General features: G+C 46.7%; 2 protein-coding genes across 2 annotated transcripts; one reads left to right on the top strand and one right to left on the bottom strand.

Annotated features, from left to right (window-relative positions):
* The first annotated feature begins 1,100 nt into the window (after positions 1–1,100).
* Positions 1,101–6,225, top strand: LOC4333280 (purple acid phosphatase 18). The gene is made up of 5 exons (XM_015777104.3): positions 1,101–1,384; positions 2,807–3,475; positions 5,252–5,440; positions 5,556–5,644; positions 5,725–6,225. Exons 1-5 carry the CDS (start codon positions 1,139–1,141, stop codon positions 5,942–5,944), a joined length of 1,413 nt encoding a protein of 470 aa, XP_015632590.1. The 5' UTR covers positions 1,101–1,138; the 3' UTR covers positions 5,945–6,225.
* Positions 6,226–7,880: 1,655 nt separating this feature from the next.
* On the bottom strand, positions 7,881–11,176 carry LOC4333279 (proline-rich receptor-like protein kinase PERK13). Its single transcript, XM_015773234.3, has 7 exons — positions 10,005–11,176; positions 9,441–9,920; positions 9,251–9,321; positions 9,070–9,146; positions 8,759–8,906; positions 8,475–8,636; positions 7,881–8,239 (listed from the first exon to the last, which is right to left on the bottom strand). The coding sequence occupies exons 1-7, from the start codon at positions 10,894–10,896 to the stop codon at positions 8,042–8,044; spliced, it is 2,028 nt and encodes a 675-aa protein (XP_015628720.1). The 5' UTR covers positions 10,897–11,176; the 3' UTR covers positions 7,881–8,041.
* Between the last annotated feature and the right edge of the window lie 1,663 nt (positions 11,177–12,839).

Raw genomic sequence — 12,839 nt, 5'->3', positions numbered from 1 at the left:
CCAATGCTAAGTTTATTTGGGCGTGTTCCCAACCCTTCTTCTTGTTTTTTCTCCGCATGTACACTTTCCAAACTATTAAACGGTGTGCGTGTTTTTTTAAAAACTTTCAATAGATGTTTTAAAAATCATATTAACCAATTTTTAAATTTTTTTTAAGCTAATGCTTAATTAATTCGTACGCTAATCCATTCTCTTTTTTTTTCAGGAGGTGAGGGTTCCCAACCCCACCAAGAACACAGCCTAAATTTTGATATTTATGATGTAATTAACGTGTACTAATGTAATTTGCCACACATCCTGGTTTATTACTGCTATGAGATGTGCTACAACGACAAGTAAACTAAAACGGATGTAGTAATGTAATTTGCCACACATCCTAGTTTAATTTATTTCCGATTAATTAAATATCTACTTTACGTTATAATGAAAAAAGAAAATGTTTTATAGGAACTTCACGGTTATATATCGCCCAGAACGCCTGAAATGTTAGGACCCTAGAAAGCAGGGATTAAGATTATACCTTTAATGACACCATACCTTTATCGGTGAACCTAAGAGCTCATCAAGCCCACATGTCAGTGATAAAATACACTAGCAGGTTAGAGGGGCTGATCTAGAACGATTTTGCTATATATTTATCGACAAATTTTCTTCTAAAAATTTGACAGATGTAATTATAGTACAATCATAGTGTAATTACACTGTAACTTGCATGTAATTACACTGTAACTGTAACTATAGTGTAACTTGTATGTAACTTTCAAAAATCTTTCTGTAATATATTATTTCGGTAAAATGGAGGTTGTGGGAACAAATCCTTACACATATGTGTGTGCTGTGATTTTTTTTCTCAACAAAATAAATCTTGTAATAGATTTAACGATTTAAAATTATGTGAAACTTATATATAAGTTATATTGTAGTTACATGCAAATTATAGTGTAATTATATATAAGTTACAGTATAATTACACTATGTTTATAATATAATTATATATGTCAAATTTTTAGAAAAAAATTTATCGACGGATAAATGTATAGGTGTTCCCGATCTAGAAAGCAGTGTTGTGTACTTGTGTTGACCTGACCCCCATCAGCAGCAACAGATCGAGAGCTTTGCACACGCCGTCCAGCGTCCAATGGAGGAGCGAGCCGGAGCGCGCAGGAGGCCTCCCATGGCCGTGCCTCCGCTTCTCCTCTTCCTCCTGCTGCTCTCCTCGTTCTCCTCCTGTGCCGCCGCCGCTTCCGGGGCTCCCGTGGGCGAGGACTACGTCCGGCCGCCCGCGGCGGCGCGGCGCTGCGGCCTCCACCACCGGAAGGCCCTCCTCAGCCTCTTCCCGTGGAGCAAGAAGAAGGACTCCTCTTCCGCCTCCGATCCGCAGCAGGTGAAACCTCTCTCTTGAGATCCTTGATTCTTCCGCGGCGTCGGCTTGGCTTGGCTTGCCTCCCGATTTGTTCCGAGGTAGGTTGGAGTATAAGTCAAGTTTTGTCGGGTCTGGTTATGTTCTGAGAATCCAAGAAGCGATCGATTAGAAAACACATGAATCGGCTCGGGGATCGATCAATCAGTTTGTGGCTATTGCTTGGTAACCAACTTCCCTGTTTTGTACAGTTTTGGCTCAAATTTTGAACTGGTTGTAGCTGATTTATTTTGTGTTCAATTAGTGTAGCTCATTTCCCTTAGCTAGAAATATGTCTAAATTCGAAAATTACCAATTTCAGCTTATGGGCCTATTTGTGCTCTAGTAGTCTGGTTCTGCAATTTGCTTTAGGCGAGTGAACTCGTCCGTTCTGTATTAGATGTGACATGCTAACTCTATAACAGTGCATTTTTGCTATTTGAATTGTATGTTATAACAGATGATTATGTTGAATCCAAGAAACTCTATAACGTTTGATCCTTCAACTATTGCCGCAATGGCTCAGTTCTGTCCTTGTACTATTAACTGTTGTGATATCTGAGTTTTTCCTCAAATTTCACAAAGGACAATAAGTAGGCAAATCAATCCCATAACTTTGCCCGTTCTCTCACTTTCATGCTTCTGAGGTGATGGGTCCATGTGCAAAACACTGAGACCACATGCTAATTTGGTGGAATTGAGCCAATGTTTGGATATTTGGGACAAGTTTGGCCAAAGTTACATTACATATTTTGCCTAAATTGAGCCATCGGCATAAGCTGAGATACCAGATGCACTATTAACCCCCCTTTTATCTTGCTTGTTGTGGTTTTGCAAGTGTACCCAATCATAATTCAAAATTCAAATGGTTTTCATACACTTGCTCATTCGCATGCAGCGTTGTGTATTTATGCAAAGGACTGAAGAGGTTGTTGACCAGTGATAACATTTCAACCTCATTCCATGGTTTGAATTTTAACTGCATCTCATTACTCATTAGAATGACTGAATGAACTATGGTTACCTAGAGATACTTGCCACGTTGATGTGTGTGATCAGTTGGACTCAAATGGTAATACTTGCTCTGGTTTCCACAGTATCAGATGTGACAGTACTATATTAGATACTTAGATTATTAGAACTAATACAGCTGTCTTCACTTGTTTGGCGAATAGATCTTTGTGTGTGTGTGTGTGTTGGGGGGGGGGGGCATGTCCTTTACTAGCACAGAATTGCACTCAAATGCATGTAAAAAATATCTGAGAAAATTTGCAGTCTCTATGCAACTAAACCTTCATGCCATCCTTGAGTATATATGGAGTCTTTTTTGAGAATTCAATTCTTGTATTTGTTTTGAACATTTTTCTAATAGATAACCAGTGACTAAAATGCGCAATATGTTTACAGGTGCACATTTCACTAGCTGGAGAAAAGCACATGAGAGTTACATTTGTCACTGATGATAACTCCGTCCCTTCAGTTGTAGACTATGGAACTGAAGCAGGCACATACACATCAACGTCTCAAGGAGAAAGCACATCATACAGCTACTTAATGTATAGTTCAGGAAAGATCCATCATGTTGTTATTGGGCCCCTTAATGACAACACAGTTTACTACTACCGTTGTGGAGGACATGGTCCGGAATTCCAGTTTAAGACACCACCCTCCCAATTTCCCTTGTCATTGGCTGTTGTAGGTGATCTGGGGCAGACCAGTTGGACAACTTCGACACTTAATCACATTAAGCAGTGTGCACATGATATGCTTTTACTCCCTGGTGATCTCTCTTATGCGGATTATATGCAACATTTGTGGGATTCTTTTGGTACATTGGTGGAGCCACTTGCTAGCACCAGGCCCTGGATGGTGACAGAAGGAAATCATGAGAAGGAAAGGATACCGTTTTTTAAGTCTGGATTTCAATCATACAATGCACGATGGAAGATGCCTTATGAAGAGAGCGAATCCACATCAAATCTCTACTACTCCTTCAAAGTTGCAGGGGTGCATGCTATAATGTTAGGTTCTTATACAGATTATGATGAAAGTTCAGATCAGTACGCTTGGCTTAAGGTATATTACTTCGTATCTCTTATCTCCATATCGCATTTGATTTGCCTATGCTGCTCGTTTCTGACAGCATCAATTCTATTTATTTGGGATAAGAAGATTTTTATATTAGATAACCATTCACGACCAGGCCTGTAGAGCATGGGTGTGCAAAGTGATCAACTATAAAGGGCCCCACCAATTAAGGGACCTTCTTTCTTCAGTTTATGTTTTGCTCAATGGTCAATTAATTTGGTATAAACATGCAATCCATCTGCAACCTAGCGCTTGTCCTCTTTTTTCGCTCTTTGCATACACTTATTTTTACACAAAGACAACTGATCTGTCTCTACTCATGCGAAAACTAACTATTTCTATCTTAATTCCCAATTTGTTATGCTAATGTCAGTTATTTATTATGCCTTAATTCTCAATATATCGAGCTACGAGATGTTATCTCCTTCTTGATTTTGAGTGAATGTGTCACTACCATTGCAAACCATCACCATTTTTCATCATATGACATGTCCATTTTGAGTTTATTTAATTCAGCTTCCGAATCTTTGGGTATTGTTCTAATAAAAAGCTGACAACTAGAAAAACATTTCATAGTATCTAGCATCCAGCAATTGATTTTTGTAAATTAAATAAAATCTATTGAACATCTATAAATATTTTCTTGAGCTCTAGTTGTACAAAAGTGCATCACTGACTTTCTTCTGAAAATTTTGGACTTCGTGTGATACGTTTTGATGACCAGAAGGCGTGATGATCCATAGGGGTGTTATTTAACTTGCCCGAACCTCTCTCTCCCCCCAAAAGGGCTTGCAGCAGCTATGTTAGATGGAATATGCAACAGCATTAGCTTCTCTAAGAATTTTGTAGTTCTGCAATGGTATTTTTGCAACCTTTTATATTTGTGAATTGTGACGATATGTTGCACGTCAGCACGGATTGCTATGGTAGTGAGCAAATTTGCTCATAAATGTTTTCTGCAACACCATCATTGCTATGGTAGTGTGCTTCATGCTTGGTTATCATACTGGGTGCTACATGATACAACCATACATGCTGCATTATATTTGGTTGTTAAAAATCTTCCTTTTAAAGACGGAATTGTGGAAGTAATATGGGGTGCTCTTCTTTTCTTTTCTTCTCTTTTTTCCCTTTCGACCATGTGTTCCTAAATCATAAAGTTAGCTTCAGCCATAATGTTAATGATGTTTAAAGATGGAATGCTGGAAGTATTGGCACTAACTTCTCTATATGCAATTTCATCATAGAAGTTCCACAGGACCCAGAAATACCATGTGTGCCCCTGTTGACAATTGCATCTACATTTGAAGTTCTTTCAAATTATACTTTTCTTTGTGGGGTACTTAGTTGCTAGTGAAATACCCCAGCCCATTAATTCCGGTTTAGGCCCATTAGTGTGTTCTAGTTCGGTCCATATGTGGGATCTTGTTTGGGCCCGTGTGGCCCAAGTGTTCTTGTATGGTGGGATTAGTCACACATTGGAAATTTAGATAGGTTTGGGATCCATGCTCCAACAATAGTACCTACGGGTTAACCCTTTTACACGAAACAAGGACAAAAGTGTCAGTCGGGTACTATGCCTATGTGGGCCTGCTCTAGTGCGGATTTTGGGATGGGGTGTTACAGTTACTCAATTAGTCACTCCTAGCTGGCATATTTCTCTATGTTTTTCTTTTAAAAAAAGATGCGCTCAACTTTGAAATCCACCTTACTCTTACTGACAGCAGATTACTTTTTCCTTGGATTATCTTGGCTGCTTTTCAGGCTGATCTAGCTAAGGTTGACAGGAAAAGGACGCCATGGCTCATCGTATTGTTGCATGCACCATGGTATAATAGCAATTGGGCTCATCAAGGCGAAGGTGACAGTATGATGGCTGCAATGGAGCCTTTGCTCTATGCTGCTCATGTGGATATGGTAATCGCAGGTCATGTGCATGCTTATGAACGTGCGGTATGGCTCTTATCAGATCTCTTAGCTGCACAATATTATTGTTCAAAACTTTGGCCTCTGACCTTTTAGTCCATGGTTGTGACAATTCCATTTGATGATTTCATTGTTCATGAAGGAGCGAGTCTACAAGGGGGGACTTGATCCTTGTGGGGCTGTTCACATAACAATTGGGGATGGTGGAAACAGGGAAGGCTTGGCCCACAGGTACCATTATAATACCATGGTTAGAGCTCTGAATGTAAATCACTTTGGTGTCATTATATACAACTTTTCGGTATTTTCAGGTACCGCAATCCGAAACCAGCTTGGTCAGTCTTCCGGGAAGCAAGCTTTGGGCATGGTGAACTAAAAATAGTAAATGCCACGCATGCTCACTGGACTTGGCACAGAAATGATGACGAAGAACCAGTGAGAACGGATGATGTGTGGATAACGTCGCTGGCTGGTTCCGGGTGCATCCAGGACGGTAGTCATGAGTACAGGAAAATTCTGATGTCCCCTTAAGAACATCTGAACAGACATACAGACTACAGTTAGTAGCATAGTCTAAGTGCCTGCCATGTATATTGTATATATGTTTACGACTTGCTAAAATACAATCTCAGAAGCTCTTTTTTTCTGTATTTTGAATCTTGGCTAATCTGGAGATACCACTGTAGCTTGTCGACATATCTCTTGATGTATGCAACAATGTTTGTAGCCAGCCAAGTGAATGGCATTCTGAGGAATGCTTACCTTGTGTAACTGGACGACAGTCATGATATGAAACATATGTTATGTTACAACTGTTAACGACCAAATTTGGTAAATTTACATCGGATTTGGAGTTAAGGCCGAAGCGGATTTGGGAGGAAATCGATAACGGAAACAGGTATGAATCGGCTTCGAAACCGCATCGGCTACAGTGTGCATCGGCAGTTACCGAATCGGACAAGGCAAGCCGATGTAGCCGATTCTGGCAAGGTGATATTGGAATCATTGTCGGATTGAATTGACGTGCTTCATGATGATTGCCACGTATGGATCAAGTCCGAAGAAGGCAGTTGTATCTATTAACTAGGAATAATTTGTTAGTTTCCTTTTTATCTTTAGGAAAGTGTATTTAGTGTCCTATAAGGACTTTATGTTTTCCTTTTATCTTTAGGAAAGTTTCTTTCTTGTCCTACAAGGACTAGTATCTATTCATGGGTATAAATATGTACACCCAGGGTCATTGTAATCTATCTTCACAATCAATACAATTCGGCGTATTGCCACCTTTTACCTTTTCTACTTTATTTTATTGTCCGGCGGGACTTGGCACCTGACGCGGGGCTGCATCGGTGTTCGATCTCCGGCTAAGGGGTAAGTCCAATGTTCCGCCGGCCCGGGCAATTGTATCGTTTACGTCGGCGTCGTTCAAGGCTGCATCAGTATATTCGACTTCTTGGATTGCTCTGGTTTGGATGATATATTTGCCTACAAATTTATCATATGTCTCTGTTAATCTAGTCTTAGCATATCAATTTAGCTCTATCTGCTGCTTCTCGTTTTAGGGTTTCTGCTAGTATCGGCTAAATCGCGTTGCTAGATTAGATTAGCTTAGACATCTACCACCCTGAAAACTCAGTCAACGGCTTGATTGTCTAGATACTATGTTTCTTTTCATACTTAGTGTTGCATCAGTTAAGTTTGATCTACTAAGTCGTGCTTAAAACCATAATCTCTAGCCTGCTTTTTATTTGCCAATAAGGGTTTCATCGGGGTTTCAGCCGGTGAGTTATCTGGACGTTGCATCGGCTCATAAGAATTGCATATACATATATGTTGGATTTAGCTGATGACAACAAAAGTTTCACTGTTTAATCCAATCTTGTGGATTTCATGACATCGGACCTCCAGCCGATGTGTGTTTTAACCTTCGGATCGATGCTTATTTATCATATCATTATTTGCCGATTGGTTTATACTGGATTATATTGTTATTTTATTACATCATCATCACCCGATTGCCTTTATATCATCATCTACATTAGACATATAGCCGATTGCTTAAACCCTATCGCTATCGGCTGGTATCGGCATCGGCTATTATCGGCTATTGGTTGGAACTACTCTGTCGGCTTGTCAGCTGATCGGCTGTTTTGATCTACTATTTGCATATCTTGTCAGTTGCAGAATCAAACTGACTGGCACGCTCGCATCTCATCAAGATTTGGACCTACACAGGAGCTAAGCAGATCTTCTAGATCGGTGTGTTCGATTTTTTCATCAACAACAACGTACTAACTGATTCTTGCACACTCTCAACGGTCACACGTCACGCCTGAAAAGGGTGGCAGTAAGTACGAAATCGATGGACGAGGTTGTCGCCGCGCCGCGAAGGCTAGCGAACGCCAATGTCAATGCACACACCGTACGAAGTCACAACCGAGCTTAGAAGAAGAAGAAAAAGGAAATCTGTTCCCCAAATCAACAGGATTGCTATTCAAAGCCTTTTTATATATACACCAATTCTGCCACCCCGTCTTACATACATGCATGCGTGTTAGTTACGACAACAAATTTAACAACAGCGCATGTGCCGTTAGTGCTCAGCTGGGCCTGGTCCTGGAGCTGCTGCTAGCGTGGCGGACGGCGTACGTCGTCCTTGCCGGAGTAGCCGAGCTCAGCGGTGGAGAGGTCGTTGGCAAACGCCATCCGCCGGAAGAGCTCGATGTCCGCCGAGTACTGGTTGGAGTCGTACGCCATGCTCTGCCCAAGCTTCACTCCGTTGGTCAGGTCCGGCGAGCTCCCCTCCACGTCCAGCGATCGCCACACCTATATATCCAATATATAGTTTTTTTATAATACACTATTTGCATTGACAGACAGATACATATATACATTGGCAATTATATTTATCAAATCATTTTTGTTATAACTAATAGAAGTTGACTTGTATGTTCGTCGGAGTGATACATCTAATACATCTTGAAATCTTTGAATGATTATTTAAGATAACATGTCAGAAACGATAGATACGGCCCTTGAGGGATGATTTCAGTTTAATTACCTGCACCATCCTTGGTCTCTTGGTGACGGAGTAGCGAATGCAAGCGGCCGCGGCCTCCACCATCCTCCGCATCTCCGACTTGGAGTAGCGGCGCTCCAGCGCGGGGTCAGCGAGCTCCCTGAAGTCGTCCGTCTCCAACGCGTCCACCAGGAGAGGCCGAGCCTGCATCCACCGGACACAGATCACCAGCCATGTGACCATGTAACAAGACAGACTGACAAAAGCTTTCGCGTCGGCGTCTGTAATTAACTTGAGAATCATCGCATGCATATATACTTAATTACCCATTCAACTAAGCTCTCTTCTCCGAGGGGCTGAGACGAGTCCACGGGCTTCCGCCCGGTGATGAGCTCCAACAGCACCACCCCGAACGAAAACACGTCCGATCTGTCCGTCAGCTTCCCGCTTGATGCGTACTCCGGCGCCAGGTACCTGTGCAACAACGACCAAGGTTACATACAAATATACAATCCGTGTCATGTAACAACATACGAAAGCCATGCATCCTACATAGAAATTTCGATCGATCGAATTAAACCATGATATATATGATGATCTGCATTAGGACGTACGGACGTACGAAGTGCTTAATTACCCGAATGTGCCCATCACGCGCGTCGAGACATGAGTCACCGAATCGTTGGTGAATTTGGCAAGACCGAAATCCGCGACCTGTTTTTTTTTTTTTTTTTTGGTCACCGATCGGCAAGAAATTCAATCGTCGTCAGTTTGTCATTCTGTGTGGAATGCTGAGGAGGAACAAGTTGTGTTCGCACCTTTGCTTCGAAGGCGTCATCCAGGAGGATGTTGGCCGACTTGATGTCCCTATGTATGATCCTAGGATGGCCTGCAAATACAATAGAGTCGATTGAACGGTTAAATGAATGCAGAAAATTAAGCTGAAGACCAAATTAAGTGTAATTGCGTTTGTTTAAAAAAGAAAGAAAGAAAAAAGGTGTGGCGTACAGTCTTCGTGCAGGTAGGTCAAACCACGGGCTGATCCGATGGCAATCTTCATCCGCTTGGGCCAATCCATGACGGGGAGGCCTCCTCCGTGCAGGTGATGGTCGAGCGTCTTGTTGGAGACGAACTCGTAGACGAGGAGGTGGTGGTGCTCGGTGACGGAGTAGCCGACGAGGGTGACGAGGTGGCGGTGGTGGACGCGGCTGATGGTGTCCACCTCGGCGCGGAACTCCTTCTCCCCCTGCCCGCTCCCCACCTTGAGCTGCTTCACCGCCACGCACCGCCCGTCGCCCAGCGCCCCCATGTACACCTTCCCGAACCCGCCCTCGCCGATCACTTTCTCCTCCGCGAACCCGCCGGTCACCGCCGCCAGCTCATCGTACGTGAACCACGACGTCGTCCCGGAGAACTCGTACGAGCTCGTCCCGCTCGGCGACGCCGTCGGACCGTTCGACGGCTGGTACACTTCCGGCGACGCCACACCTGCATCTCATGCCATGTCATGCCAGGACACGAGCCGACGTCAATCCATGCATGGACATTGGACAGATGGACTACTACACTTACGCTCCGGCACGACGAGGGTTCTCCTGCGCGCCAGGTTCATCACCTGTGCCGGCCGCCGCCTCCTCTTCCACCGGTTCTTGATGCACAAGAACAAGAACATGGACGCCAACGCCAGGAGGAAACCGGCGAAGGCGACACCGATGAGCAACCCGCTCGGCACGTTGCCGCCCCATGCTCCCACCGATGGAGCCGGAGGTGGTGGTGCGCCGGCGGTGGTGGCGTCAGGCGGGCTCTGAGACGTGCCGGCTGTAGTTAGGGAGCTCGGCATGATCATGCTGTTACCGCCCGGTGGTGGTGGTGGCTGGATCGGCGGCGCCTGTGTCGTAATAAGCGTCGTCGGCGGCGATGGTGGCGTCCCGGGCGATGGCATTTCGCGCGGTGCAGGTGGCGAGGTTCCTGCGCCGGCAGGAGGTGTGGAAGACGACGACGACGACTGCGCATTTGGGGGAGGTGAAGGTGTTGTAGCCCCTGATGATGGCGAAGGTGGCGGCGAGGTTCCTTCTTCCGGAGGTGATTGATGCGATGGCGGTGTCGACGACGTAGTAGGAGGCGGAGACGGCGGTGGAGGGGACTTGCTTGGTGGGGGCGGAGAGGGCGGTGTCGTCGGTGCCGGAGGAGGTGAGGATACTGACGGGGACGCCACTGGCGGAGGTGAATCTTGGGACGGCGACGCGGGACTCTGGTTTTTGCCTGGAGATGCCGGAGGAGGCGGGGGCGGAGTGGCCGGCGGCGGCGGCGGGGGAGGCCGCTGAGGCGAGGACGGTGTCGGTGGAGGAGGAGGAGGGGAAGGCGACGGCGAGGCCGACGACGACTGCGGCGGGGGCTCCGGCGGCCCACCGGCAGGGGCCGTGGCCGTGTCCTCCGTAGACGCCATGAGGACGCGCGGCATCATGCTGCCGCGCGTTCGTCCGGGTCGTCGTCAATGCCGACGCGTTCCGGTGAGCCCCCCTCACAGAAGCAACAATGGCATCTCGCGCGCGCGTGACGTCGTCGCCGTAGGGGGAGGGGGGTGCGGCGGCCGGGCCGGGCTCACATCGGCATTGGCGCCGGCGAAGCAGCAGCGGTGGCAAGGTTGATGCTATTCTCGGTTGTGGCCCATGGCGTCCTGGGCATGCACGGGACCGGAAAGGAAGACTACGGCTGTGAGGCGTTCCGGTGGTGCATGCAATGGTGGCCGCATGTTTCTCCTAGTAACTTCTAAGTGGTGACCACGGTGAACGGCTGACATGGTGAGCGACTGAGCGTACGCGTTTACGTGGTGATTCGATCGGTCTATCGCCGTGTTTAGTTTCAAAATAATTCATCAAACTTCTAACTTTTCTATCCCCATCAAAACTTTCCTACACAAATTTTCAACTTTTCCATCACATCGTTCCAATTTCAACCAAACTTCCAATTTTAGTGTGAACTAAACACAGTCTATATATAGCACAAGCTAGAACATGTATTAAAGGAGTCATGGTGTTTGATTCCTAACAAAAGAAGTAGAAAATTGCCCCCCAAAATGTTTTCCTTGCGAGTTTGCTCTGTTCTTCCTCTGTTTTCCTTGCAAAGCTCTTGACAGATTTGCAACAGTAGGCAAGATTTGCGTGTGCGATCCTGTGCCATTTTCCAACACTGCACCTCGCCTTGCCGAGAAGAAGACGAGGTGTGATTTAACGTCGCGGAGCTTTCCCAGCTTCTGTTTAGATTCTCCCCTGCTTTTTTTTTTGTTTCTCGCTTACTTTACTTGGTCTCTTGGACGAGTGGAGGAACATAGCAGCAGCGGGAGCGACTTCTACGATTGAATTTAATAAGAGAGCTCTCTCCCTCAATTATACGGCCTTGCGTCGCTCATAGGGCAGGCACCCTCCGCCCGAGCGAGCCGCTGCAAACCGCGTGGCTCCAAGGACAGTGACGGTGGGACCTTCTTTCTTCCCAAGGTAGCGGGGTCGGAGCCCACGACCGTGACTAGATCCAGGATGACGCTAGACTGGAGCCGACGCCTCAAGGAGCTGGCTACTGGTGGCGAAGAGGAGAGTGGTAGCAAGGACCGGTGAGGAGGCGTTGACCCGTGCAACGACGGCGAGGCAGCACTGCCGGATATGGTGTCCCCAACCAGATTCAGCCCCCTCCCGTCCGGATCTGGCCTCCCCGGCGCGGGAGACCGGCTCCCCTGCACGCACTCGAGTCGGCAGCGTGACGAGGCGGCGGATGCAACTACGTGGAGCGAGGTCGAAGGGTGCGGTGGAGCGGGCGTTGACGGCGGGCACGGCCGTGCAGTGCCAACGTCAGGAGGAACGTGGAAGTGGCGACAGGCATGAGAGGAAGCGTGTGGCGCTACCTGGGAGCAGAAGGCGTCCTCTCTCCATTCCTCATGCTTGCTGTCGTGCGGGATGGCTACTCCCAGTGGAATGCTGGCGAAGCACAGAGGCACGCGACCAACGGTGGTAGGCCGACGTGGCGTGAGGTGGCACGCCCGGAGGCGACGGGACCGTGGAAGTCCGAAGCGGTGAGCGGGTGGCAGCGTGAGAGGTTGACGTGGGCAACGGCAAGGAGGCCGGCCAGCTAACAGTGTAGGAGGCCATGCGATGATGGCAAGAAGGCCGGCACGACGGGGAAGGGAGAGGCCCGGGACGACGTGTCTGCTGCTTTCCACGTGGAGGCACGCAGAGGCTGTTGGTGGGGGGCGCTTGTATAGCGATGTCCATGCGCTGACGGAGGTTGGCTAGGTGGTGGAGCAATGGAGCGTTGGCTGTGGATTGACATTTGGCATGCGGCTAGTGTAAAACCTAACTCGGTTTTACCGGGCCAACAACAATGATGTTTTGGGTGCCGTTTTCCTTCTTGTGGCGT

This window comes from Oryza sativa, chromosome 3 (genome assembly GCF_034140825.1).
Source record: "Oryza sativa Japonica Group chromosome 3, ASM3414082v1".
NCBI lineage: Eukaryota > Viridiplantae > Streptophyta > Magnoliopsida > Poales > Poaceae > Oryza > Oryza sativa.
Note: the sequence above shows the minus strand (reverse complement) of the source record. Positions and strands in the feature narration are given on the sequence as shown.

What these genes read in the sequence shown, in the direction of transcription:
- LOC4333280 (XM_015777104.3), top strand. Translation starts at nt 1,139, where the DNA reads ATGGAGGAGCGAGCCGGAGCGCGCAGGAGGCCTCCCATGGCCGTGCCT. An exon ending in CCGCCTCCGATCCGCAGCAG is followed by an intron (nt 1,385 to 2,806) that starts GTGAAACCTCTC and finishes ATATGTTTACAG; the next exon opens with GTGCACATTTCACTAGCTGG. An exon ending in ATCAGTACGCTTGGCTTAAG is followed by an intron (nt 3,476 to 5,251) that starts GTATATTACTTC and finishes GCTGCTTTTCAG; the next exon opens with GCTGATCTAGCTAAGGTTGA.
- LOC4333279 (XM_015773234.3), bottom strand. Translation starts at nt 10,896, where the DNA reads ATGATGCCGCGCGTCCTCATGGCGTCTACGGAGGACACGGCCACGGCC. An exon ending in GACCTACCTGCACGAAGACT is followed by an intron (nt 9,322 to 9,440) that starts GTACGCCACACC and finishes TTGTATTTGCAG; the next exon opens with GCCATCCTAGGATCATACAT. An exon ending in AAGAGAGCTTAGTTGAATGG is followed by an intron (nt 8,637 to 8,758) that starts GTAATTAAGTAT and finishes CGGTGGATGCAG; the next exon opens with GCTCGGCCTCTCCTGGTGGA.